We start from the raw sequence: 24,198 nt of genomic DNA, 5'->3' as shown, positions 1-24,198 counted from the left end.
AACAGAAGAAATTCTCCTACCTTCGATAAACCCCATTACACTGCTAGAACATTTGGATCGCTTGGTTACGTGAATTCAAGAGTGACAGTGTGGAAGTGGAGCTGTAATGCAGTGGGTTTCTTGCCCTCACTGTATTTGTGTATTTAAATGCTCAAGCAGAAAGATTCCAGCCCACTCTGCCGAAAACACAACGTACTCAAACCTTTGCTTGTCCAGGCCCTCATAAAGCCAGAGTACATATCAAGTATCTTTTGTTCATAATATCACAGGCAAAATTCCTTATCCAGCTTAAAACATACCTTATTTATGAGTAAGACTCCACCAAAGAAATATTTGATAAGTACCTCTATTTCTGCCTTTATGGTCAAAGCGATTATTATATGGTCCACTCCACCCTCGAAGAGGGACGTCACCGTTGAGCAGAGTGCAGTAGCAAACAGCAGAACAACATTTCCCTTACACACCTTGGAAGCAAGAATTGGTTTTCCAGCCCTCCAGCATTGGCCTGGGGTCAGTGTAGACTGAAAGTCAGACTCTTTGACTTTGGTAGAAGCAGTTTAGAGAATTATCATACCAGTGCTAATTTTTTGTTCATTTTCTGTTCATTTTGTTCACTTCTGTTATTCGTTATTTAACAGGTTGGCAGGAAGGCTAAGTGACAGTCAAGGATCATCCTGTCAGGTAAAGCAGAGCACACTGATTTTCCAGTTGGGGCATAGTAAAGATGGACATGTAATTGACGAAGGGATGACATCATTGAAAGGATAGTGTCATTGGTGCTAGAAGTTAATATGGTGAAGTCCATTAGAATACATCAGCAGAGAGTTAGTAACCTCATGCAACAACCTTGAGTCACACTTTAAATTCGAAAACCCTTCAATTATGTGAGAAGGTGTGGCAGTTCGCCGAATAACAGCTTGATTTTACCTGCTGCCAGTAGACAGTCTGTTGGCTGCCTTCTCTGCTTTTCTTCCTTTAGTGGATGAGGATCTTCGTAGCTGTACCCTGTAATGGTGCAGGTATGTATTACAAAACCTAGTCATTTGAATTCCTCAAGGTCAGTAGTAGTAAGAATCCAGCACATCAGTTTGAGTGAGTTTGTTTCTCTAAGTTATAAACCGATTGAATGAGTGGACTCAGTAGCCGAAGAACAAGTTTCCTTGCTGTATGACTTTATACATACACTAATGTATTGTAAATGTACTTAATGATTATGGGGGGACATGACCCCTTTTGGCTCCCAGCCTCTCCCTCCCCTGTCCCCACACACCCCACCTCCAACTCATACTTCTGTTACCAGGTCATGACAACTTACTTTTCTCTCTTGTAGTCTTATTGGCCAATAACCATAGAACCATAGAACCATAGAAAACTACAGCACAGAAAAACAGGCCATTTGGCCCTTCTAGTCTGTGCCGAAACATTATTCTGTTAGTCCCATTTACCTGCCCCCAGCCCATACCCCTCCAGACCTCTCTCGTCCATGTATCTATCCAATTTACTCTTAAAAGTTAAGAGCAAGCCCACATGTACCACATCAGATGGCAGCCCATTCCACACTCCCACCACTCTTTGAGTGAAGAAGTTCCCTCTAATGTTCCCCCTAAACATTTCCCCTTTCACCCTAAAGCCATGTCCTCTCGTACTTATCTCTCCTAATCTAGGTGGAAAGAGCCTACTTGCATTAACTCTGTCTATGCCCCTCATCATTTTATAAACCTCTATCATATCTCCCCTCATTCTTCTCTGCTCCAAGGAATAAAGTCCTAACATGCTCAATCTTTCCCTGTAACTCAACTCCTGAAGACCCAGCAACATTCTTGTAAATCTCCTCTGCCCTCTTTCAATCTTACTGACATCCTTCCTGTAGTTCGGTGACCAGAACTGCACACAATATTCTAAATTTGGTCTCACCAATGACTTATACAACCTCACCAAAACATTCTAACTCCTATATTCAATACTTTGATTTATAAATGCCAGGATGCCAAAAGCCTTTTTTACAACCCTGTCTACCTGTGACTCTACTTTCTACTTAAACCTTTGGTGTCCAATATTCCTACCAATGATTTCATCCTTTATTAACTCCATTAGAAATATGAGTGATTATGAATACATCTCTTTCTTCATATAACTGAAGTCTACAGAAGCATTCTAGTAAATCCCTTCTGTAGCCTCTAAGGCCTTGACATCCTTTCCAAGGTGCAGTTTCCAGACTTGAACTTAACAGTATAGATTAAGCCTAGCCATACTTTTAGAAAGGCTTAGTATAACCTTATTCTCTTAGTAAGATGTGACATAAATAAGAAAGCCACATGGCATTACGAGCAATTTTCTCAACCCAAAATATACATTTCGTGAAGACTGGCCTAAATGTATGTTGAAATCTATAAAATTACCTTTTTCTAAATATCTGGTTAATAATTTTATTTTAGTCTCAGATAATCAGAATCACTGTCACTGATACTTTACTCTGTTCTGATGTTAATGATGTTAACTATGGAGGTATTTAAATTTTTGGTCTTTCACTTTAACCTGATCAACATTTTACCCTCATGCTGACTATTCTTCTGTCTATAATTTGGTTCTCTGTTTTCCATTTAATCATTTATGGCCTGCAGCTATCTGCTCTGCTTTTGCATCTTCACTAGGGCTGTGCTTTATTTCTTTTCAACTTTCATTTATTCGGGTCAAAAGGGGAAGACTTTTAATGAGAAATCTCATTTTAGATTTTATTTTAATTTGTTCTATATTATTTTGCATAACCTCAGAAATGATCCCACTGCATTTCTGAAGCAGCTAATGAGCCACTTAACCAATATGAGTGTTAATGATTCTTCAGTGGAGATAAGCATCACAGAAGTTTTCATCACAAAACACTGCAGGGGATTCCCTATTTTATCTGCTTTGGGACTAAGTGTATATAAACACAGAGCTGAAGTTTGTCTTGGTTGTACTGTGAAACAAATCTGGACTGTTCCATACTACATCGAATTTTAACCACTATAACTTTAGTATGGTTGGCATTTTCTACTTCAAGCAAGAATTCTAATATTTTAAGTTGCTTAATTCATTTTCAACTAAAGCAATAAAGCTGATTTTTTTTCTCTCTCTCTATCTCATTCACTTCATTGTCATTAATAGCATTTTTACTTATGTAGCAAAAGTATCCAAAAAGTATTTGCCTGGGAATCAGATCATGTAGCAATCAATCTTTATTTGCCAGGTAATTCAATTTCAATGAAAAATAAATTATGAATTTCCACATCAAGGGCTTTCCACATGATTACAAAGTCTGGGATTTTTATTCCAGGTTCTTTGTGCATCTGCTGTCCAATGCATGAGTGACCCAGGCAGGCGCAGGTGACATCCAGTGGCATGCAGTGCATTCTCATTGGAGAGGTTCTCACAGTCTGCGGATCATTTGCCTATGATACCTGCCTTCAGATCACTGCAAGGGAGTCTCCCTGAGCAGATCCCAGCTAGACCCTGGGGGTCTGACTTGAGAACCTCCTTTAAGTTATTTGTTTAATGGTTTCCCTTTGGGCTCCCAGCTCACCTCTGCTCCCATGGCACCGGCCCGCTCTTCCTCAGCTCCCAACACTGCCAGTTCTAATTCCCCCATTCACTGATCACCCAATCCTCCATTCACCAATTACCCAATTCTGCCCCACCCTCACTGACCAATCGGCTGACCAGATCCCTCACACACTAACCAAAGGACACCCACATTTGGCAATCGCAGTCAGGTTGCTAGCAGTTGGCTCACAGCCTGACACCCCCTTTTGATTCATATCTCTTCCCTGCCACCAGGTTTCTTTCCCCATGGCACCACCTAGCCTTGCCCCTCACCTAATCCTCCCCGCCGCAATGTGGCCATGTCTATGGATATCTGATTTCCTTTATACATTTTACACAGGTACAATGTACAAAGGGAAGACCTTACACTATGTTAGGCTGATTCAGTAATGCCTGCCATCTTATTCCACAGTGTCACTAAATTTGCAAGCAGTCATCCCAAGACAAAACCATCCTCCATTTACTATAGTCTTTAGGTGATGAAGAGATTCGAGATTTTTATATCGTGCCATTCACTTCACAAAATTGAAATGTTACAGAACTAACTACTGTATCTGAAGTATAGTCACATTTATACATTGAGAAAATACAGCTGTCAATTTGTGCCTAGCAAGGTCCAACAAGCAGTCAAGAAATAATGAACTGGTAATTTACATTGCTTTATGGATAAGTATTTCACAGGAGAATGTGGTTATTGTTGCCAACAAAAATACAGGATGAGAGAACATGGTTTTATTGTCATACCCTGAGTGACTGTGTACACTGTTCATGGAACCAAATAATATCCTTGGTTCTTTGTGCTTACCAAATGCTGCAAGATCATCAGACTGTGATAAGTGACAGAAAAATTAATGAACAAAATGTAACTTCCAGGCAAGCAGGCCACAGCACAATTTTTCTTTGACTATTTCAATGATTAAATGCCAAGCAAACCAACAAGCTAAATTAGGGTGGTTTTTATGGCTTTGTCAGTAATAAGAAGAGTCATAAACATCCTCTTTGTTCAATACTCCATACAATAACACTAATATAACAAATATTATTTATGGTGCTCTCACTATTGTAATACACTGTTCAATATAAGTTGCCTTTTTATGGCTCCCACAGACAGGATAACAGTAAAGATCTAAAGTGGTTCCTTCAACACAGAATATATAATTGCAAGAAAAAATAGAGGCTGCAATTTACCACGGTATGGAATAAACCAATTCTCTCAATGATTCATGTCTTTTTCTTGAAATAGCTGTTACACATTAAAATTTGGACAGATTGTGGAGTTAAAATTCGTTGCAGCCTGTGGTCCATAACCAATGGAGAGGTCAACTAAGAAGCTCAGGGTTAACAAAATTTTGGTTGTTGGACCACATCAACACTACTTGTGCCTGACATGCTTCACTGGTTGGTAAGTCCTCCTGGAGAGGTGGACAAATAATATGGGGAGGGGATGGTAATCTGCATTTCTATTCCTCCTGCTTCCTCAGATTTAGTTAAAGTCTTGGATACAGAGCCTGAACTGAGTCCTTAATGTACTCATTTTCGAAGTAAAAGATAAAAATGGGATCATTTCTAACCTTATTATAGAGATACATTATAGATTCATGCAGCATGGAAATAGGCCCTTTGGCCCAACTGGTCCATGCCGACCAAGATTCCCACCTAAGCTAGTCTCGTTTGCCCGTGATTGGCCCATATCCTTCTAGACTTTTCCTATCCATGTACCTGTCCAAGTACCTTTTAAATGTTGATAACGTACCTGCCTCAACCACTTCCTCTGGCAGTTCATTCTATATACAGACCATTCTCTGGGTGAAAAATTTGCCCCTTGGGTACGTTATGTAGCATGGATGGGTTGTGTTCTTACTAAGTTACCAGAACCATTTTTTTTTAGCTGGTCTTTTCTTGAAACTCTTCTGCATCTGGCCACAAAAAGTGGTATCCAACAAAGGTGGTATCTAACAACTACAGTCTCTATAAATTCCTTCTCTTTGTTAATGCGTTAACTGTGAATGAAATTCTATCACATGATTATACTGTAATTTTATAAGGTAAAGTAACTTACATACAATTTAAACAGGTATAACCAGAGTCTTGGCACAAACTGTGCTACTGAACAGGGAAGCTGAGGCTGCACAGTTCTCTCACAATAATCCAGTGCCACTCCTTCTGAACAGCAGCTATTCTTGTTCCACAAGACCAACAACTTGCATTGAAATCCTACCTTTAAAACAAAGTTGTTCATAACAATTCTTCACAAACAAAATTAAAAGCATTTGGGCAGTAAACCAGGATGGAACAAAGTGTGGTGTGGGGGATTGAAAAATTGGAGATAATAGTTGTTGGGGAGACCTTTGAAAGTGGGGAGAAAAACAATGAGGAGTTTCAACGGGATTATTTGTTCAAAGTGAAAGTTGTCTATGAAACATTCATGAAAAAGTAATAACCAATTTCAAGTAAATACCACCTAATTTATGACTCTATGGCATAAGTTAACAATTGTCTTTGCATCTTTTTCAAACAAAATGACTCAGGCTGACCGAAGTATAAAGGACTGCTAACAGTGGAGAAATATGAGTAATGTGTTTATGGTCTATGATAGTGGTATAGTTTGGAAACTATTTGAAGATAAGAGGCTTTATTTTTGACTCTGATTCATAATGTAAAAACAGATGATATGGTTCACAGAACCAATCACCAGGTTTGCCAAATGATAGATATTTGTCATTAACATACTTGGAACTTTGTACAAAAAAAAAGCAAGAACATCAAACAAAAGTTAAAATTATTCTTACAGAGTTTACTATTTATCTGTGGTATTTTATTATAGAAAAGCATTTCTTAAAACCGAAATAAATGGCTGATAAAATGGAGCTTAAAGAATGTAATTTTCCAAGAAGTTGACTACGATCTGATTCAAATGGAGAATTTTAGCTGCAACAGCTTTTGATGGACAATTAATTAAATTGGAAACTAAATATTCTTTGCCTTGGGTGGTAAAATAAAATGGGCAATAATGAGTCTACGGTGCATTTTACAATCCACTGAAGCCGTGAGAGGAAAGCTGACAGAGTGCAAAGTGGGCTGTCCTGTCATTTTCTTGTGAATTTCACCCCCTTTATACTTTTGCAGACCTCTTGTTAGCTTTCTGTTCTTCCTAATTAGAAATCACTTTCACCTCAGGTCATGAGCAATCCAGAAACTTGAGCTAACAGTCCAGAGATATGAGTTCAATTCTCTCCACATCAGTAGTGAATTTAAATTCATGCTGCTAACACAAGTGAATCAATGCCAGTGTCCTCTCCTAAGCCAATATCCCCAACACTGAGTGTCTAATTATACCCAGTCACCTTCATTAGGTAGGACATACCATTTAGATGTCCCACACCAGACTCCTAAAAGAGATGATATATTTCAAACTCTGTCATTGGAAGACATTACCAGGAGAACAAGGAAAAGATTCAAGGACGTGTTCAAGGTTCCCTGAAGAAATGGAACAACCACACTGGCTGTTGAGAATCCCTTGATGATGACTGTTCAAAGTGGTGACAGAGCAATGAGAACCTAGAATCTAAGCATTGGCGGCACACAGAATATCTGAAGGAGTGTACCACCTTACAAACTACCCACTCTATCAGGTACCTCCTGCTCCACTTGTGGAAGAGTCTGCAGTTCCTACATTGGCCCCATCAATTTCCCAACTTCAATGGACAGTAAAACACACTATAGACACGAGGCAAAGAATAGTTAGTTTTTAGTTCAGTTAATTGCCCATCAAAACCCACAAGAACAGAGTCGAAGTAGTCATCTTTGAACCTGAGGAACGCTCAAGAAGAACAAATTGATTAAATAAGTTCTCAACTTAAAAATCTAGTATTAATTATCGTGACCATTAAAACTACTAAGTTATTGTTTAAAAAAATATCTAATTCACAAAAGGAATCTGTCTAGACTTTATGTGACTCCAGACCCACAACATCGCTGTTGACTCTTGAATGCATTCTGCAATGTTCTACCATGGCACTCAGTTCATGGGATATTAGAAAGAGGTCACATATGTTAATTTTGTCAGTGATGCCTATACTCTATGAATAATAAAAAAGGGCATGGTAAAAAATGAGACTCCAAGCATTGTCTTAAAAAATGATATTGAACAATTTAGTGAGATGGATGTTGTCTTTCCTGTTTGTCACTTAAATTGTATATTGCAGAATTAAAATCTGAAAATTTAGTCTTTTTGTAAACTACTTTCTGGTGGGTAATATGAAAAAGATTATTAATTTTATTATAAAAATAGCCACACTTACCCAAGGTCCAAAAATTTCCGTCTTGCCTTTCTGTCCAGCCCAGCTATGGGACTTGCTGGTTCTGCTGGACTTGTTTCCTTGCTCCCTTCTGAACCTAAGGTACAAATAAGCAAGTAAAACATTAGGGCACTGTCACTACATTGAGAGTTCATTGTTAGTATGCCATTCCCCACCACTGCCCAAGTTCTTTCTATCTACTTCTTGCTTCAATAGCCATGAATATCTAACGACCTTGTGAGATTGTGAGCACTTTATGGTTTCTGATTTAAGTCAATCCAACTATAAATTACTATAAAGCCCATGTCATGCTACAATTAATCATTTGGGATAATATATCAAAATGGTACATCCAAGCTAGACAGCACAGATAATAATTATTTTTGGCCTTTTTTATATTCTTAATTAATGGTGAGACACTGCAATGTTTATAATTAATGATGTGTGCAGTTACTATCTCATCTTTACTCATTATATCTCAATTTCAAACACAGAAGCATTGTCAAAGATTTGGTTGCAGTTGGTCATTCACTGATTTTCAAATTTATTTTTTCTTTATAACCTGAGAAGGAATGAGTTTCAAAAGTTGATGAGATTAATTAAAAAGATATGTTGATCCTCCCAGAAGACCAGAAAGACAAACATAAGCTAGTTCTGATGAACAAAATCATTGACCTGAAATGAATTAACTCTGTTTCTCTCTCCACAGATGCCGCCTGATCTGCTGAGTGTTTCCAGCATTTTTGTTTTTTTATCCAGATTTCCAGCATCTGCAGCTTTTTGCTTTGCACAGACAAATATATGGTTGACTTTAAAATGGTGAATGCTAGGAGAAGCCTCCAACAGAATGTTCAGTCATAACCACAAAGCTGAACTTTCCAGGAAAGGGACAACATCGGTTGTCAGCAAAGATAGCTTCTTCAACAAAAACAGGTATGCCATGTGCTTGGAAGTACACATTCAGTTTGAAATACTATTATTAGAAAATGTGACTGTCAACTTTGATGGTTATTCAAAATTGCAGTTAGTGACTGTTGTACTATTAATGTCCCAGAACAATAAAAAAATACATTTTGTAGTGTGTTATTTGTGATCTTCACCACAGAAGTTGCACTTTTTATTCTGATTTATAGGGCATATTGTGGGTATTGTTTAACACTGTGCACTTGTGTATTCAGTAGGCTAGATGAAGATGTTAACAGCATCAGTATTATAAAATCACTTTTCACATTTGGATGTATCAACTAGACAAAACATTTTCCTAGTTCTTGTTGCACACTTCACGTTTTGTTACAGTTGTAGAAATAGACAATGATTGAACTGGAATGTAAAGTTTGTAACCTAATTACTAACCACTGAACTATCCAGAAGAGTTTGAAATTAATTACATTAATTAAATCTTATGTACAAGCAATGTTAAAGGTTATCATGATTCAGACCCAGCCTATCTATAAACACTGCCAGAGAAGTTGTACTAAGGGAAAGACTTCCATAGTGACCTCAAAGATATTATAATAGCGACCACCTACAAGAAAGGAGGAAAATCCAATTGCAGCAACTATGGAGGACTCTCCCTGTCATCTGCCACAGGAAGAGAATATTCCTTCCTGCCTCCACCTAAAGAATGAAAGGCTGCTCCCAAATCACAGTGTGGATTTTGACCAGCTAGAGGCACAATGGACATGGTCTTCACTGCATGTAAAGTTCGAGGGAAATGCAGGTAGCCCCACTAGATATAGCCTGTTTGACCTCACACACGCCCTGATTCCATCAATTGAGAGGGGCTGTGGAAATCCTTCTCCGTCTCTGAAAAAGTGTAACATCCTCATTGCCTCATGGGAATCCCTGGCCCATGACTGCTCAAAATGGAGATGGAGAATATGGGATGGCACTGCGACCGTTGAGTCCATGTGTCAGGAGGACACAGAAGCCCAGTGTAAACAGTAAAGAAGTGAATTACCTCCCAAACACCCCATGAAGCACCTCCTCCCCACCCATGACATGCTCTGAGGGTCACACATTGGCCTCATCAACCACCTCACAACCTGGAACGCTGGAAGCAAAGATCATCCTCAATTCCCAGATTGCTGCAAAGTTTTACCTTTGTGAATGATTACCCAGAATGAGACTAAAGCTTAGCTCTCATTCAAATCTCTCATGTTTTCATTCAGCTGGGATCTCACAGGTGAACTAGAAAGGCCCAAAATTTTGATTCAGCACAATCCTATTTAAACAACATCTGAAGCTGAAACCAGTTCAACAGTAGCATACTCTGGTCAACTAAAGGTCTCTGTACTGCTTTTGTTGCTAACTACAGACAGTGAACTCTATATGTACCATAATTCTCTCCATTTTAATTTGAGGCTAATCTACAGTGGGTTTAGCTGAGAAGTCTGGATGACTCCTAATATTTATTTCAATGAAACCAACTCCCTTAGCTTGAAAAGAGCGTACATTTAGCACTGTTGAATATAAATTAAATTATACCCAAGTATGTTGTCTAAAACCTAACTATCAAAAGGCACAGTAATTGGCTTGAATAAAAGTTGTGATTTGGGTTTACAAATTGAAAAAATAATGCTAGTTTGGCAATGTGAATTCTATTATTGTCTCTTCCCTGACTCAGGGTTTGATTGAAATGTTGATCTTGTGGGGCAGTCCCGTCATCCAAACGACCATTTCCATGTGTACTGATGGACAGGGAATGTCAGAAGGCTATTCCACTTTGGGGAGGCCACAGTGTCAACAGATTCTGTCCTCACTCTCCAGCCACTCACACACAGCTCCCGAAAGGAATCATTGAAAAGCAAAAAACAGTAAATGTCACAGAGTTACAGAAGGATACAGTGTGGAAGCAGACCCTTTGACCCATCTAGTCCGCACCAACCATCAAGCACCTATTTTACACCAATCCTACATGAATCTCATTTTTTATTCTCCCCTCATTCAACTCCCTCCAGATTCTACCACTCACCTACACACTAGGGGCAATTTACAGTGGCCACTTAACTTACTAACAGACACGTCTTTCGGATGTGAGAGGAAACCAAAGTACCCAGAGGAAACCCACACAGTCACAAGGAGAATGTACAAACTGCACACAGACAGGACCCAAGGTTGTGATGGAACCTGGGTCACTGGTGCTGTGAGGCAGCAGATCCACTAGCTGCACCATTGTTTTGCTTGATGCTGAAATCTGAAATAAAACCAGCAAGTGTTGAAAATATACAGCAGATCAGGCAGCATCAGTGGAGAGAGAAACAGAATAAGCATTTCAGATAAACGACTCTTCATCAGAACTGGAAAATTGAGAAAATAAGTGTCTTTTAAGTTGCAGAGATGATGACGTGTGGAGAGATCAGAAGGGTGGTCTGTGATAGGGTAGAGACCAAACCTGTCCAGTTGATACAATCATTCTGGAGCCATTGAATTAAGTCCAAGGCCAGGCCAGGGAAGTCTGGAGAGGACAGGCCAGTTTGCAGAGTAAGGCAGGGAATGTGCTGCTGAGTGGAGAGGTCAGTGTAATGGATGGGGAGGTGAGGGAGAAAGGATACAGCTAGTTGCTAAGGATCACTGGTTGGGGCAGCAGTAGTTGACCGTGAACTGTGATCTAGAGTTGGGAAGTAGGATGGTCAAGACAGGGGTTATGCCCAGTGGTTGGAAGGTTGAAGTTGGTGACTAGGGAATCAGAATCAGAATCAGGTTTATTATCACTGACATATGTCATGACATTTGTTGTTTTGTGGCAGCAGTACAGTTCAAGACATAAAGACATAAAAATTACCATAAGTTAAAAAAATAAATAAATAGTGCAAAAGAGGAATAATAAGGTAGTGTTCATGGGTTCATGGACTGTTCAGAAATCTGATGGTGGAGGGAAAGAAGCTGTTCCTGAAGCATTGAGTGCAGGTCTTCAGGCTCCTGTACCTTCACCCTGATGGTTGTAATGTGAAGAGGGCATGTCCCACGGTGGTGAGGGGCCTTAATGATGGATGCGGCCTTCTTGAGGCGCTGCCTCTTGAAGATGTCCTCGATGGCAGGGAGGGTTGTGCTGTGATGGAGCTGGCTGAGTGTACAGCCCTCTGCAGCCTCTTTCAATCCTGCAAATTGGAGCCTCCATACCAGGCGGTGATGCAACCAGTCAGAATGTGCTCCACTATACGTCTGTAGAAATTTGTAAGAGTCTTTGGTGATGTACCAAATCTCCTCAAACTCCTAATGAAGTAGAGCCACTGGCGTGCCTTCTTCGTGATTGCATTGATGTGTTGGGCCCAAGATAGATCCTCTTACATGTTGACGCCCTGGAACTTGAACCTGCTCACCCTTTCCACTGCTGACGCCTCAATGAGGTCAGACATAAGGAGGTCAGGTCAGTTTGGGTGGTAGATTGGTAATAAGGGAAAGGTTTGATGAGCGCAGTAAGGTTAGGGGTGGTTGAGGTCATTATCCTTCAGGACTGGTCAGTTCTGATATAAAGTCATCCACCTTAACTCAGTTTTACTCACTCCACAGATGACACCTGATTTGCCGGGCATTTTCAGCATACTCTTGTTTCAGATTTCCAGCAACAACAGTGTTCTGCCTCTCACAGTTCCAGCATGTTCTTTTGTTTTATTTTTCTCTCTCTAACTTCCATCATTCATCTACTAATGAAGCAGCTCCAAAAATACAATCTCAACCGGTCAATCTCAGTCTCTAGTAAGTGAAAATCAAAAAAAACTGCAGATTATGGAAATCTGAAATAAAATCAGAAAATGTTAGAAACACTCATCATTTTCTGGCCTTGGTCTCCACTTTATCACAAATATTTCCTCTGTTCCCTACACCTCTCTTCCTCTCTGCAACTTAAAACACACCTGGTTTCTCATTTTTCCAATTCTGATGAAGGGCCTTAGAACTGAAACCTTACCTTTACTTCTCAATCCACAGTTGCTTACTGACCTTCTGAGTATCTCCAGCACTTTCTGTTTTTACCCCAAAAGGAATCACTGAGTTGTACTGGAGAGTGTGAGCCCTGGTGGTTTAACTCTACCTGGAGGCACCAAGGCTAATTGTAACATTCCTCTGCTCTCACAGCTGATCAGCTAACTCACAGTGACTTAATCCAGAGCCATACAGAGCATATTATGGAGTTGTGTTCTGGGCCTGTTTGCAAAGACCACGATTTATTTTTTATTTGTTATTTTCTCCCTTACTCCCGGATGGATTTCCAATGCTATCCAAAGGAAACTCTGCAATTGAACAGTCATAAATTTCACTGCAAAACCTTTGTCCTGACCCAAGGCATGGGGGAATAATTTGTCTTTGATAGTTAACGATAAACTACTGTAATAGTATTAGTGTCTGGTCTACCCACCTCTGAACACCTGGATCCAATGAAAACAAATCCAGTTAACTGGTGCAACAGGTGATCAATACTCTCCCGTATATTTAACACTGGCGGCTAAAGATGAATTTCTCCCACTGGTCCCATACCTTTTCGTTCTGTCTGTTGTAATTATTATCGAACAAACAATTGTAGCAGGTTGAAGTAGTGTGAGCAGATACTCATTTTCCCAGAAACTGGATCTTGAAGCTCAATATTACTATGCACCAAACAATCCAATTTCTGAAAGGAAATTGGATTTACAAAAACTTGAAGCCTTTGGTACTTACCAAGTATTTTTTTTCCATATAGACCAAACATTTCTTCACAGACTAAACCTAATACGTCCACCATCCTTGACCATTCCAAATGGGCCTGTAGCTGCCAGCAAAGCCAAGTTGAATCTTAGGACAGAAAAGCTGCTGGCACATTTTTGATCTTGAAATTTTATCAACCAATCAGCTTTCCTTGAGGCTTTGAGGCTTTTGCTGAATATGGGAGTTGGTAGCTAAACCAGAGAAAACTAAAAAACAAAATGGTCATTGGTGCCCAGCTACCATACCCATGCATTGCAGCCATGTAAGCACAGAGGAATTATTGGGCCAGTCTCTGCAATGCAAAACTATTTTCCAAGTCTCATTGGTGTGGTTTAGATGATATTCTAATATGCAGCAAGAAACTCGAGAGAAAAGCACTTCAATGTTTATGTTCCACTTATAACACATGATAAGATTTATAGATACTGGTACAATTCAAACAAAAGTACTGCAGTTATCTCCCTGCACTGTGGGTATCTGGATCTCTCAGCTACCTGATGAGAAGTGAGATGAGCCAGTTCGCTGGTGAATGGGAGCCATTCAAGGCTGAGATGGTTTATTCAGTTTACAAGCAAATAACATACTCTCTTTTGAGTTTCTTAAATATTTATAGGCATAAAGGAGTCCATTTTAAAAATGTTTATGTTGAAGGGGCCATCTTAAAGTACCTCTCTCTCCAGACAGGGGAGAGCAGTCTGCTGTGTATTACTTTTCATCGATTTTATTGTGAGATGTAATAGAGATAGGTGCTGCCACCCAAAGGCTTTATGGGGAAGGAGCATAGTCTAGGACTGGACTGCCACTGGACTAAGAAGGGCTGGGCCCTGCATAACAGTCTCTCTAATGTTTTACAGGTGCATTGTTTCTGGAGGAAACAAGAGTGGCATTAATGCCTTGTCAGAGAATACGGTGGATATAAAGAAAGGCATGTTCCATTTGCATTTGAGAAACAAACGACCGCAGATGCTGGAATCTAAATGAAAAACACAATGATGCTGGAGGAACTCAGCAAGCCAGGCAGCATCCGTGGAGGAAAGCAGGCATTAAAAAACATTTTGGGTCAGGACCTGCCTGGCCTGCTGAGTTCCTCCAGCATTATCGTGTTTTTCATTCCATTTGCATTTACTGTACATATTATGAATAAAAAATAGTTTTTGGAAAAAAATTATGGAGTTAGGTACAAAACCATTGTCGCACCTCCCCTTTCAGGTTCCTAATAGATTAAAAGTGCCTCCAAAAGTCTTCTTTTCACTGCAGAGACTTGCCAAAGAGTTCACATACAGGCTTCTTGTTTCATGGCAGGTGGCTGACCTTTGCAGCTTCTAACAAAGCTGCTCTAAATGTAGACACTAGGGGGCAGGTCTGAGTACTTTAGCCTGTCCTTCTGCCCCTGCCATGGACAACCCTTGCGAAGAAAATGGGATCGAAAGAGTGAACCTCCATTCAAGTCCTCCGTGGTTCTGCATTTAGGTGCAATATTCTAGACCGCCTCTATAATGGTTACAGCAAATTTTGCTTGTATTGGTTGCTTGATGTTTTGCACAAACCCGAGTCCAGAAATAAAGAAAAATGATCTCACTAGAGGATAAATAATTACAAAATAGAGTAACAGCACCTTCACTATGCTTTTCTGTTTTCCTCTCCCTCCTCGTGTGAACTGGAGAGGTGTCAGAGCTGTGGCAGGATTTGGAAGGGGAACTTGTAGGCGTTAGGCCCAGAGCTTCCTGGGAGGAAGCATTAGCCAGAGTCTGGTAACGTGCCATCGCCATTGATGCTTGCTCTTCTTCTTCAAATGTCCTCCTCACAATGTTGACATCAAAAGAGAAGGAGGCAGCCCGCTGGGAGGGAGATGCTGAAGAGATGACGGATTCTGAGGACGGAGAGGAGCCTCGGAGAGAGGAATGTAAGGGAGATCTCATATTGTGCAGTGGGCTTCCGTAGCTATCTGAGACCTGAAATTATCAAAGGCAAAGCAGAATAGATTTGTAAGAAAATTGTAATCATATTGGCCAACATAATAAGATTAAGTTCTGATACTGCTTGATATCTATTTAATGATTCCATCTACAATGCACCTCATTATCTTAATTTTTCTATTGCTTTGGTTGACAATTTTTTTCCCATTGCCCTCTCTACTGAAGATGTTGACCCCAATGAGATGCAATACCCTCTCACCCAAACGCCCATTATAGAGTCATAGAGTTATACAGCATGGAAACAGGCCCTTTGGCCCATCTCATCCATGCTGACCAAGATGTCGATCTGTGCTAGTCCCATTTGCCTTTGCTTGGCCCATATCCCTCTAAAACTTTTCTATCCATGTGTGTGTCCAAATATCTTTAAACGTTGTAATTGTACCCGCCTCTACAGCTTCCTCTGTCAGCTCATTCCATATACTCACCACCCTCTGTGCAAAAAAACTTGCCCTTCAGCTCTCTTTCAAATCCTTCCCCTCACCTTAAGTCTATGCCCTTTAATTTTAGACTCCCCTACCATGGGAAAAAGTCTGTGACTATCCACCTTATCTACACCCCTCATGATTTTATTTACTGTATCTCCATATTGTCACCCCCTCAGCTTCCTACGCTCCAGGGAAAAGAGTCTCAGCCTCTCCAATCTCTCCTAATAACTCGAGCCCTCCAGTCCTGGTAACATTCTTATGAATCTTTTCTACACCCTTTCTTCACATATTCCTCACGATTTAAACATAAGTAACGAAAACAAGGAGAATATTTGATCATGAGGCAGCACAGTAGTGAGGCATTAGTGCTACCATCACACAGCTCCAATGACCAAGGTTCAATCCTGACATTGGGTGCTGTTTGTGGGGAGTTTGCATATTTCCCCCATAACATTATGTGTTTCCTCTGGATGCTCCAGTTTCCTCCCACATCCCAAAGTTGGTAGGATAACTGGCTACTATAATGTAGGCGAGTGGTAAGAAAATCAGGGTAGTTGATGGGCATGAGAAAGAGAACTGATTACAAGGAAATAAATAGGGAAAATGGCACTGATGGGAATGCTCTGAGAGCTAGCATGGGCACAATGGGCTGAATCGCCTCCTGCTATGTCCTAAGGAAATATGAGAAATAATCTAAGAAATAGAAGGCATCATGGGTGCCAGAGCAGTGCTCACCTGATATCCATACATATGGCTTTCCAAAGGTTATAAGAATCATAGAGTCATACAGCACTGAAACAGGCCCTTCAGCCCAACTTGTCCATGCTGACCAAGATGCACCATCCAAGCTAGTCCCATTGCCAGCGTTTGGCCCATAACCTTCCAAACTTTCCTATCCATGTACCTATCCAACTGTCTTTTAAAAGTTGTTATTGTACCTGCCTCAACCACTTCCTCTGGCAACTCATTCCACATACATACCACCCTTTCTGTAAAAAGGTTGCCCCTCAAGTTCCTATTAAATCTTTCCCCTTTCACCTTAAACCTATACCTCCTAGTTTTTGATTCTCCAATTCTGGGAAAAAGACTGTGCACAATCATCCTATCTATGCACCTCATGATTTTTATACACCTCTATGAGACCACCTCTCCATTTCCTACACTCCAAGGAATAAAGTCCTAGCCTGTCCAACCTTTCCCTATGACCCAGTCCCTTAAGTCCTGGCAATATCCTTGTAAAGCTTTTCTGCACTCTTTCAAGTTTAATAACATCTTTCCTATCACAGAATGACCAAAGCTGAACACAATACTCCAAGTGCAGCCTCACCAATGTCCTGTACAATTGCACCATGCCCTCCCAACTTTTATATTCAGGGCCCTGACTGATGAAGGCCAGCATGCCAAAAACCTTCTTCACCACCCTGTCTACATGTGACTCTGCTTTCAGGGAACCATGTACTTGAACTCCAAGGTCCCTCTGTTCTACAACACTCCCAGGGCCCTACCATTCACTGTGAAAGTCCTCCCTTGATTTGACTTTCCTAAATGCACCTCGCACCTATCTGTTCATCAGACAGAAACAGAAAATAATTACTAATTCAACACACAAAATGCTGGCTCCAACCACAAGCCAAGGTCTCTGAGACCAATTAAAGTGACTTGCCATTGGTTGTCTGAGATTAACGAATTACACAGATTAGAATTGAACCTGTGATCTACCAGATGCTGAGCTCAACCACACATTGTTTTCACCAAATGACCCATGTTGGGTGAGGGTGTGGGTGGGTGTCCAACAGTCAAAGCTACGACTTACCTTTCTTTCCAGGCTGTCATCACCTTCCGTGGAGCTTATGCTGTCTCTTAGCCGAGATCTAGAAGGTCGCTGTCGTCTTGCTTTAACAGACAGTTGGGCTCGAGCTTTCTGCAAGCTACTATCAAGCCTTTCAGTCTCTGGTATCACCTCATTAAAATCTGCAGCAATATTAAATATATTAATGCCAGTAAGAACTGTATTAATCATAATAAGAGCATGTAAAATTGACCATGAGGAATTAAGCTAAACTCATTTTTTGGAGTGGATAAGATAATATGAAATTTATAACTAGAATTGAACCAAAATGCTGCTGTAAAGCACAGATTATTCATTTTTAATTTGAGTGTCAGGAGGTATCATACTTTAGTTGCTATGGGACAGGAATGGTAAGTTAGAGATAATGGGGTAGGAATTTGTCCTTGGTTACTTGCAATATGACAGTTGTTGTGCAGTGTACTCCAGTTCTGGAATTCAACTGCAAGGGCTCTAATGAAAGTCTCAGATGTGGAGGAAAATGCACAGCTATACCATTTTTGTTCAATTATTTCTATTCCTGCAAGTTCAAAACACACTATGGCATAATTAATTCTACACTTCTGATAATATGAGGATTAGCAGAGAAAAAGTAACCATCGATACAGAGGGATCTTAGGGTGCAGGTCCATAGCTTCCTGAGAGTGGGAACATCAGTGGATAGGGTGGTAGAGAAGTCACAATGCATATTTGCCTTCATTGGTTGGGGCATTGAGTATAAAGGTAAAGAAGTCATGCTGCAGCTGTGTACACCTTTGGTTTGGCTACATTTGAAGTATTGTGTGCCATTTTGGTTGCCACACCATAGGAAGGTTATGGAGGCTTTGGAGAAGAGGTTCACCAGGATGTTGCTTGGATTGGAGTGTATTAGCTGTCAAGAGAGGTTGGTCAAACTTGGATTGTTTCCTCTGAAGCATCAGAGGCTGAGGGACGCGCTGATAAAATTATGAGAGGCATTGACAGGGTAGGTGGTCAGGGTCTTTTTGCCTGGGTGGAAGTGTCAAATGTCAACAATGTGGTGGTATTTTATCTCTGAAAAGGCCCAGAAAACCATTCCATTCATGGGCATTGAAGATGGACAATAAACTCCAGCCTTGCCAACCATCCCTGGAAAGTCCTTAAAGCATCTCAAATCGAGTCGAGTTGATTAAAGTGATCTTGTTGGTGTTGCCTGCATCTCCAGAACAAACAAATAAACATTTCCAATCCAATGTTATTCAGTTTTCATTAGGTCATCCCCAGTCTGATTAAAGAGACTCACTGTTGTTTGGTCACAGGATTGCTGGAAACCCCATAGAGGATTTCAAACCACCGAAAATTCCTGTGAAAAAGCCCCTTAAATGTATTTGGGGAAACACAATGTATTCCAAGAAAAGCTAAAAGGCTCTTACAATAAGTAAGGTGTATTAAAAAGTGGTATCTGGTATAAACTATTGGCCTTATAGTTCTCTGTGGCTTTTAAGTGTGTTTTAATGTGGTTACAATCAAAAAACAGACAAAAGCTGAAGCCAAGAAAGAATAAAATGTTTCATACAGATAAAACTGTCAGGCTAAGTGGAAGAGGGTTATTACTGGTAATGGATGACATCACAGATATTCAAAGGATGAAAAAAGCAATTTATGTTCAAACTGAGCATGGGAGAGAGAGAGAAAGCTCCAGAATAAAAATTGATGACTGCTACTAGTCACTAGCTCAAGGTCAAGAGTGCACCTGTTCACATCGATTAAACACAGAGCCAAGCATGGCTGTGATCACTCACAGCACAACTAGTGGATGACACTCACTGGCTCAGCAGAGAATGCAGTGTCAACCTGGGTACAATCCTGCATTAAAACTGACAGCTGTGCAAACTAGGACCAGACCACACAGGTACCTGATTTATATGTGATTCCTGACCCACAGCAATGTGGTGGTATTTCAACTTTGAAATGGCCTAGCAATTAAAGTCTCTACATTGTCATATCAATGCTTTGCTCACTGTTTTCCGGCTGCATTTTTCAATGGCCAGCACCATGGTAAACGTATTAGTGATATACACTTCACTATTCACAGACTTTTTGTTCAAATCAGTTCTGGGCTGTATGCTATGATCACAGGTCCTTTGGTCAGGTTGCATCTCGCGGCATGTCAGTAAGTCAGACCAGACCATCGTGTGAGGAAGGTGGGGTTCGAGACCCAGGAGGGAGCACCATGTCCCCACCTTTCTCCCACTTCCATGGCTGCCATTCCTGCCACTATACAGGGGCAGTCATTGGGAGAGTTCATTAATCTCTGGCTGACTTCCCAATGGTCAGAAAGGGTCAAATGTGAGCTCTCCAAGCAGCTTCAGTGCTTTTTTGTGGATTTTTTTCCTCAGTTTCACAAATCTTTGCAGATCTGAGTAGGCAAAGGAAGGTGAAACCCAATAAATAAGGAAAATATAAACACAAAAAACTAATCTTCCAAAGTAAAGAATGAAATTCTCTGAATTCTTCCACAAGCAGTGTAACTTAAGAAATAGAACCAGGAATAGCAATACAACCCTTTGTGTTTATTGCATCCTTTATTAAGGTCATAGCTGATCCTATGCTTCAAGTCCTCTTTCCTGCCTAATCTTCAACTCCTCTGAACTCAAAATGTCCAAAAATCCAGGGCTCAGCTTTTAAGATATTGACTGCATATCCACAATGAGGTAGAGAATTCTATGGAATTATAATTCTCCAATTAAAGAAATTGTAGTGTTGCATATAAATTATGCAGTATTTATTGAATGTGTATAATTGATAGTTGTTTTCCTCCAAGCCAGTAGGGGTCACGGTGCTTTTTGGGGCTTACCTTATGTCATTCTTCTGATCTTTGGCAGATACCGTTTTGGTTGATCGCTGGGAGCAGCTATACTAACAGATTTGCACTCACCACAAGCTTGAAGAAAATATTGAGCTTCCTAAAGGATCAAATTTCTGTCTCTACCTTCTTTGCATGGTAAGATATAACAGAAATATCCCCTCCGTTGTGTCCCTAAATTTCCGTCCTCTTATCACAGGATGATGTCGCCTGGTTCAAGACTCCAGGGAACAAGCTCCAAGTCAGAGTCTTGCCTCTCTTGTCACCAAGGTCTACTCCAATCTGGGCCAATCTGACTCAATCTCTCCTCTGGGTACTATCCCTTATCCTACCAATCATAGTAATCCTGAGTAAACATCCATTGGCAAATTTGTATTGTTTTAATGTTTAAAATTCAATGTAAAGCAATGGATATTTTCAAATCAGTGATGAGATTCTGGTTAGATCAAACACACATTCTCCATTAGCGATGAGGATGGCGAAAATGATTTCAAGCACATAAAAATATCTGTTATAAATCTGCATTTTAACTACAAAAGCCTAGAAATTAGATTACAGCTCTGTTTGTTTCAGCATAATCTGAGTGCACAAGTACTTTTCTACTTTTCTATTTATTTACCTTTTGGAGCATTGCTAAAGAAATTAGACAGCTAATTGCAGCCACCAGTCATTGGTCAGTCCAGAGACAGTTCTTCACTGAAGACTGCCAGACTGGACCCTACTAAACTAAGATTCATATTTACCTTTCATCCCTTGAGCAGCCACCCATTGTCGTACTTAAACCCACATTCACTAATCTTCCCTCCAACCTTCCGATTGTATTCCTGCCCTCTAAATTGCCCCATCAACTTTCTGATCAGCCCAAGTCTCCAGTGAAGCAATCCCCTGAGCATCTCCCGGAAAGAGACCTTAATCTCCACCCCATCTGTACTTTGAGTGGTAATCTCATCAATAACAATCTTCCCAGCCCTGATGCAGATCAACAATTGCTGGCAGATCTTTGTGAAAGTGTGTAATACCTATTCAATAGCAACCAAGCCTGATGCTTGCAATCATATGCCTGAGGTTTGATCATCTAGTGAACCCATTCGGGTGCAGAATAATTTCTATTGACAATACTGTATCAGCCAATGAGTTGAATGTGGGCAGGATCAATAAGTCATAGAGTTACTAACCCAAAAACAGGCACCTCAGTGCAGCATGTTCCACACTGGCCATCAGGCACCCATTTATACCAGTTCTATTTCATGCTCCCCACACTCCCATCAACTGATCCCAGATTCTACCACTCACCTACACATCAGGTGCAATTTACAGTGGGAGGAAACAGGAGCACCCAGAGGAATCCCGTGCAGTCGCAGGGAAAACATGAAACTCCACACTGGAGGTCAGGGTTGAACCTAGGTTGTTGGAGCTGTGAGATGGATGTACGATCGACATATTGCATTCATTCTATTGTGCGGTAGGCAGAGTCAATTTACATGATAAACAGATTTTGTTTAAAGAGTGGAGGAAACAAAAACTAACACAACTTTTCCCCAGAGGAGCAGGGTAATATCTCCAGAAAACTGCAGTGAATGGAGGATTATTATATTCTTCAGATGTGCAATTATTTGGGAAAATGTTGAAACTGTCTATATTGGCAGGTAAAATTTAAAAAAAAGAAACATTGTCTAAATGGTCAGGGATTGGAGAGCTCTGAGATGCAGAGCAATCTGGTTGTCCCAGTGCATGGTTCACAGAAGCCAATGCTACCATAGGTGGACTTGAATGCAGAGCTGAGGTTGCAAACAGACCAGCCATGGTCTCATTAAATAGTAGAGTTGGCTAGGAGGCTGTGTGGCCCACTGCTTCACCTAATCTGGAGGTCCGCATGTTTGTATAAAATCAATCTGTCACTTACAGCAGTGTGGTCCCCAAGTTTGATTGATATGGTAATTACCCAATCACCTTCATCCTTATTGACTCATTTCATCACCAGATGCAGCCATTTATAATAAGGAGACCACTGTTCGCTTGTTGGTATATGATAACAATCTGAATTGAAACTAAACTATTAATGGATTCTGGCATTTGCATCTTCAATAAAGTAACTAAAATTATCAGGATCTTGTTATGTATGGTTAAAATAAAATGTAAACCTCAGGAGGTATTGGTAATATCAATCTGGCTGTCCTCCACAAAAAGCTGTGCTTTACTGGGTTAATGACTGTAATTAATTTTGGACTGACTGATGGATCTCCACCTTCTAAGAACACAAGACCAATTTTCTATTAATTCTTTCACTACAAAGCAATTCTGTTCTCCTCTGGGCTTGCTGAGGTACATATATGACATGCTGTCAAAATATTTTTTAGAACAGCAAACATGACAGAGCAGAAAATATTTCAATAAAACAACCGATTAAATACAGCTCAGCTTTAAAAGAGGTTTAGGTAGACTAACTGCCTTTACTAGTTGACATCTAATACAGCAGATTACCTAAATTCAAGGGTGGTTTGAAGTAAAGCTGCACAACAGCTTATCATTCAGTTATTATTATAATCTGAGACTGTCGTTACTTGATTACAGGTCACAAGTCAATGATTAATGAGTAGTCCATGAGGCTAAAAGGTTAAAGACTGGCTTCAATCACTGCTTTTTCAAAAAATATATACTCTCATGTAACAGCTTGCTTCCATTAGAAGTAATGGGTACACTTTGGCCTGAAGAAGAACAATATGTGCTTGCAGTTCCTGAGATGAGCAGTTATAGGAAATTCACTGCACCTCTTTGTAGATAAAATGACTCAAAAGTGCTAACACGCATACAATGTTTAGAGAAGGGCAAAGGTACAAAACTGGCAAGTGAGCTTGACAGTGAAGGAAATAAATGAGACCCCCAGCTTTGGCTCCTGAAAAGTAGGTCATACTCAAAAAATTTATTGGAATGGTTGAACAACACAAGTGTTACTGGAGCAAAGCCTCCTGATCTCATATATATTCACTTTAAAAATATATCCAGTGAAATCTAAAACAGGATTTCTACAGGGAAAGAGTATTGGTTTGAATATTAAACAAAGAGTAATCATAACTAGCATTGTTAAAAGCAGGATATTGGTTACAGTGGACTTCTGTAGAAATCTAACTTTTGCCCTGGACTTAAAAATTCCATTGAGAAGAAGGATCTAGAGGGATTTATGTTGCAGAAATATTTGTGATAAATGGTGTTTAATGATAAATGAAATAAATGATGGAAACACAGAGAATGGAAATCTATGGCCCTTGGTGTAACTCTGGGAAGCCTGGTTAGTTGATTCCCGTGGGTCTTTTTAATAATAGGTGTTCCGTTCATTACAAATAAGAGAGGAAGTGGCACAAGTGACAGGGCTAGAAATTCCCATGTCTTTGGCGGTTACAAGCACCAAGCAACACATCAACCTGCTCAGTGGTGGTGGTGGATTCCCAGTGATGATTGAGGCCAGGTATGTAAACTTTAAGAAAAGGAGGATCTTTTCAATAATTGACTAAACATAGCATTTTCACAAAGAGGTTCATGTGAGACATGAGTGGCAATCAATTGTGAAATA

At 40.2% G+C, this 24,198-nt stretch overlaps 1 protein-coding gene across 1 annotated transcript in view; it reads right to left on the bottom strand.

Moving 5' to 3' along the window:
- samd14 (sterile alpha motif domain containing 14) overlaps positions 1-24,198 on the bottom strand; it is a 134,839-nt gene that overhangs the window by 49,713 nt on the left and 60,928 nt on the right. Inside the window, exons 3-6 of the mRNA XM_052038950.1 lie at positions 17,774-17,931; positions 15,175-15,511; positions 7,881-7,974; positions 928-1,005 (exon numbers count right to left, since the gene is read on the bottom strand). Coding sequence (XP_051894910.1) covers positions 928-1,005; positions 7,881-7,974; positions 15,175-15,511; positions 17,774-17,931 — 667 coding nt within the window. The remainder of the gene's footprint in view (positions 1-927; positions 1,006-7,880; positions 7,975-15,174; positions 15,512-17,773; positions 17,932-24,198) is intronic.

Source organism: Pristis pectinata, chromosome 25, assembly GCF_009764475.1.
Source record: "Pristis pectinata isolate sPriPec2 chromosome 25, sPriPec2.1.pri, whole genome shotgun sequence".
In the NCBI taxonomy this organism is placed as follows: domain Eukaryota; kingdom Metazoa; phylum Chordata; class Chondrichthyes; order Rhinopristiformes; family Pristidae; genus Pristis; species Pristis pectinata.
Note: the sequence above shows the minus strand (reverse complement) of the source record. Positions and strands in the feature narration are given on the sequence as shown.